At 44.1% G+C, this 5,484-nt stretch overlaps 1 protein-coding gene across 2 annotated transcripts in view; it reads left to right on the top strand.

Moving 5' to 3' along the window:
- stau2 (staufen double-stranded RNA binding protein 2) overlaps positions 1-4,326 on the top strand; it is a 130,369-nt gene extending 126,043 nt beyond the window's left edge. For both annotated transcript variants that reach the window (XM_084048790.1, XM_084048789.1), the window contains exon 15: positions 2,566-4,326. In XM_084048790.1, coding sequence (XP_083904916.1) covers positions 2,566-2,592 — 27 coding nt within the window. In that variant the 3' untranslated portion in view covers positions 2,593-4,326. The remainder of the gene's footprint in view (positions 1-2,565) is intronic.
- Positions 4,327-5,484: the final 1,158 nt, after the last annotated feature.

Raw genomic sequence — 5,484 nt, 5'->3', positions numbered from 1 at the left:
ACCTCCAGAAAATATTCTCTTATATTAAAATAAGCCCCAGCAAAGCGATATAGTCCAACACATTGGCCCAGTTGCAGCCATTTTGAAAACTGGTGGTGGCCATCTTGAAATCTTAGGAATTCCGCGTGGCCAGAGGTTGATTATCAATTAGGGTCATATGAAGGTCATCTGTGCCAAATTTCGCGCTTGTATCACCAAGTGCACTATGGTATCAAAATTCCGCCCTGCTAGTATATATGTTTATTAAAGAAGGAGCGGTCACGCTATTTTTGAAAAATCTCATATTGTATGTTTTTTGAAACAACATTTTTAACTCAAATCTTTGCTTCTGGGGGTCCCTGGAACAAACCTTTTCATGTCAAGGACCCCCAAAATGATCGGTGCCGCGTTATTAGCTAGCCTGCTATTTTTGAATAACCAAAGTATAAAATAATGGTTTTAAGTGGTTACACAGATGCGTTCCCAGTTTAAATGGGTTAACAACCTGCCTGCGTGCACATGCCTGCATGCTGTCAGAGCGATGTGATTGATCTGATAAGGTGTCTGTACAGAGGACTGGCCCATCATCAGCCCCCCCCACCACCTCCATCTCATCCCACGTTTTATGTCCAACATTTCATCACCAGGCCTTATGAACATAGGAGCCTGTACCACCAATAAAAACCTCCCTCCATCACTTCCTCCCTCTCTCCGTCCCTTCCCTTCCTGTCCTCCATGACGAGGGAGGGAGGAAGGACGGACGGCAGAGGAGAGTGAAACGGGGAAAGTGGGCAGTGGTGGCCATTGGGTTTTTTGGAGACGGACAGAGAGGAAGATGCACAGCCAAGCATTAGCAGAGTATTTTCATAGTAGGTGTGCCGCGGGAAAAAGGTTAGCGAGGGCTGTGTATTCTTGCAGCCCCCTTGTCTTCTTCAGAGCAAAAGAGGAAAAGGAACAGAGAAAGGAACCCACCCCGGCACCGTAACACAGTTTTCATTTACGTCACCATCCGAGATGAGGGGTGAATATGGAAACACTTGGCCCGTATACTTTGACCTGAGTAGTTAATCACTCAACAGTTATTTCTTGGTCTCCCTTCCTTCCTCTCCCTCTGTGTCTCCCTCTATCTCCCTGTCTTTAGCCCGCCCCCCTCTCTCACTCTCTCTCTCCGTCTTTCTCTCCTCTCTCTCCCTCCAAAACTCATTTATGGTCTGGTGTTTCAGCATTCTTTCACGGCAGGTTTTGGCCCAATAGTTTCCCCGCGTCGGTCTGATATTTGCCGTTATCAGAATAAATAAATATATCTTTTGCCTCCTACCCAACTCCTCTCTTTTTTTGCTGGCCTGTGACCCACGAGATGGTGTTTGTGTATAAACCTGTCATTCGCCTTTCACTGCCCCTGGAACACGCCGCTCTCGCATGTCAGTCTGTTCAAAATCCCGTCGGGATGAAATGGACCGTGCAACGGGAACCACAGCTGATCACAGTTACTGTTAAATAGCCTGCCAATAGTGTGTGTGTGTGTGTGTGTGTGTGTGTGTGTGTGTGTGTGTGTGTGTGTGTGTGTGTGTGTGTGTGTGTGTGCGTGTGCGTGTGTGCGCGTGCGTGTGTTTAGTGTTTGGGATGATTGGGGGGGGTACATCCCATCTTGAAAGAAACGGTTGAGCCAGCACTATCCACTGGCTTTCACTTTAATTTGTGAAACAATCAAATTCAAAGTGAATTGACCCCAACCTCTAGTTCCAGCTCTGTAAGCAGTCTCACTGTCGTCTTGTCATTTTCCTGCTCTATAATGGTCTCAAAGGTCTTCCCTCTGAAGGGCCCTGACCCACGTTAGAGCAGGTCTGAATAGCCTTCGTTCCCAGCCTTTTCTCATCTCTGAAGAGAAAAGCCTGGTAACAACCTAAATGCAGAGAATTTCTATTGGCTTCCATCATATGTACACTCCCCGGAAACAGTTTTTTCCCCCATGTTTGAGACGAATTTGGGGGGAACGAGGTCAGATGAGCCCCCTCTGGGTATTATGCCCATGTGTGCATCACTCACTCCAGAGAAGTAGTTTGACATCAGGGCACTGATCCTCCGAGTATGTTAACCCATTCAATCCGGGAACGCATCTGTGTCATTTTAGATTTGAGCGATAACCATGGCTATTCAAAAATAGCAGATATACAAGCTCATTGCATCTGCTATTTTTGAAAAAATCTTGAATATTTGTGCAAATCTTTGAATACTTTGAATCTTTTTAAACAACATTTTAACTCAAATGTTTGCACAAATTTTCACGATTTTTCAAAAATAGCAGATCTACAAGCTCAGAGTTTTTATATCTGCTATTTTTGAATAGCCAAAGACATCTAAAATTACACAGATGTGTTCCCAGATTGAATGGGTTAAATACCAGTCCCATTGAAAGATGCTGCACAACTGTCTTCTATACCTTGAGCCAACCCAGAGACGAGCAAAGTGAGCTGGGATTAGGTTCGGGTGAGTCCTGGGGGTGAGGACTGTGAGGGTCTAGTAGCAGTCTTGTTAGTTTGTTGTGAGCCTACGGCTAAAGCTTATGTGCTTTTTATTTTTTTGCAGAGTGAAGGGAGAGAGGATGGACACTGAACAGACTAACTCAGGCACCACCACTCAGGTCTGCAAGGATTCAAAGGCTGTCGTCTAGGAGCTGAACCCCCCACCCCCACCTTAACACCCACCCCCCCACCCCCAACTCCACCTCACTACCCCACAACCCCTAACCCCCCCCCCCTAAAACCCATACCCCAAACCCCCACCCCACGATTGCCACTGTATCCTGCATAACCTGTCAACATGCAATAGGGTGGATGTGGACCTAAAAAAAAAAAACACCATTACCTGAGTCTATGTGAAGACAACACTATCCTAACACGTTCAACATTTATCAATGATTTAAGTGGAATTTAGAGGAATAATAACAAAAAATACATAATAATAATACAACAAATAATCAAGTTATCAAATATTGAATCCGTAACGTGAGCGATAAAAATGCATGGTACTGTATCAAATCAAGGGAAATCCAAAGTGAACACACACTTCGTAGAGAATTTCCCCTATGGATAGACGTCTTTTTTTTTGGTATGGTTAAAGACAAATATGTACATCATGCCATTGAAATACAAAGGAAACATTTTAGGGGAGAAACCAACTTACCGTAGCTTATTTCTTTCGGGGGTATTATGTTTCCGTTTTGTTTTTATTTTTCCCTGTTGTTTTTTTTCTCTCTTTTTCTTTTTGTTTTATTAATCTAACAATGCTTGAGTACTGTATTTAAAATTAACCAATGCCAGTGCTGTGAAAGTTGTAGTTGTTGTCTTCATATATAGTCACCCAGCTTACCTTGTATGCTGACTTAAAGAAAAAAAAAAAAAGAGTTCATCTATATCTATATGGATGTGTATGACTTGCAAGAATATCATATTCCGAAAAATAACACAAAGTAAAAGTTTTTCATGTGGACAAAACGGACAAAACTGGTGTTAGCAGTAAAACAGTTAGACGTGCGCGCTCACAGGAACGAGGGGTTGGGCCAACCTTTCAGTTCCCGTGTGCTCTATACCTGTCCCCATTTTAACAAGACCCGGGCCACTGGCTTAGAACCACCCGAGTTGTTTCACCTCACCAACCAACAAGGCAGACAAACGGTCAGTATTATTGTCCTTTTTTTAATCCAATGAAATGCAAGCCACTCGCATTCGAGAGTGGCGCCCACGAGGTGCTTCGTCACCTTCTTCTCATGTCCGCCCGAAGTTCCAGAGGGCACCCGAGGGAAATTTCAGTATGAGCAAACCATATTGATTTGCATGTTTTTTCATGTGAATGAAAACATCCCCAAGGCAATCGGTGGCTCTACGTCAGTGGTCTCCCCTCTTCCCCTCCCCCCACAGTTTTGTCGATCACATCTACACCCATTGTGTGTGTTGTATTGACCCTGCCGAGGCATCAACTAGGTGCTTTTAATGTCTGCATTCTAGAGTGAATCTTTGAGCGGGAGAGTCTGCCATTGATTAAAGCCCCGATTTATGTTTCGTCGCACGACGGTGCCGCGCGTCAGGAATAGCCGAACCTACAAGCTCACAACGTGTCACGGATGCGACGCGCTGTGAGCTTGTAGCTCGGCTGTTTTTGACGTGACGGAAGCATAAATTAGGCTTTTAGCAGACCGCTCCCTCTCCCCAAAGGTTGCTTTGAATCACTTTGTTCACTGACATGGAGGAGCTGTCGTCTTCGCTGTGAGTGCAATGTGTAATAATAACAAGCAAGGCTGTTTCTGTTACTGAAATGCAGTAAAATCACCTCAGTTCATGTGGGAAAAAACTATGCGTTTCCTTGTCTTTTTCTCGTGTGTGCGGTGTGTTTTCTGTGCTGGGGACAGGTGTGGAGAAAGTATAAGACGCAGTGACAGTAACCTGAAAAACATAATCCTTAAGGCAGGAGGACCTCCTCTGAAATTAAGTCGACAAGCAGTCCATCATAATGAAAAGACAAACAAGTACAAAATAAAATAACAACCAAGGTGGGAAGAAAAACGCTGCACGTTCTTCATTCAAAATTCAAATCGACTCTACAAAAAGGTGGGAACTCACAGATTTCTTCCCCAACACCAGGTTTTTTTCCTAACACCAGCAGAGAGCATGAGCACAGTTAACACTTGGGATGTGTGACGATCTCTCAGTTAATTGTTGCATCACCCTTTCCCACACATTCTCTTGTTCGCCTTATTTTTGGCACTTCTCCAGGGGGGCGCCGTTGCCCTTTTCTGCTGCTTCATTCAACATCTGTTCACTTCCTCCCAAGTAGGCTGCAGGTGTAATGCAGGTAATCAGTGTGTTGCCAGATTTTGCAAGAGAAACAACAGGTCTATGAAAACAAGCCCAAAAGAAGCTAAGTTTGAACACTTCGGCATATCGGCTATTTGAAAATAGCAGATCTACAAGCTCACAACGCATCACATCGCGGCACATTGTGAGCTTGTAGATTCGCTATTTTCAAAAAACATATTTTTGAAAATGTCAATAAAACACAAATCTTGTGTGGGGTCCCTGGCACAAAATATTTTCAGATGGGGGTCCGTGGACAAATGCATATTAATCTAGGGGAACTTGACTTGAAAAGAATTGGGCAGGACTGGTTTAAAAAACATTGGGGACCAAGCCCAAATAAGCAACTACACCTTAAAAACAAGCCTAAAGTCGCTTATTATAAGCAGACATGGCAACACTAGTAAACAGGAAACCACTTGATATGGGGCTTCCCACACTGCCTACTCTACTATCAAGTGGGCATGACTAGGAATAAGGTTAATAGAAGGTCTACAAGCTTGTGACTTATTGTGATGCATTGAGCTATATATAATATCTGGAGGGAGGTAGGAAAATCCCTGCCCGTTCATTCCGATGAAAGTTGCTCAACCAGCGCATTTACGTCCCTATTTGACACCCTCCGCCTTCTAGGGTTAGTCACTGAGGTCACAAG

Source organism: Gymnoscopelus microlampas, assembly GCF_963454915.1.
Source record: "Gymnoscopelus microlampas genome assembly, chromosome: 22".
NCBI lineage: Eukaryota > Metazoa > Chordata > Actinopteri > Myctophiformes > Myctophidae > Gymnoscopelus > Gymnoscopelus microlampas.
Note: the sequence above shows the minus strand (reverse complement) of the source record. Positions and strands in the feature narration are given on the sequence as shown.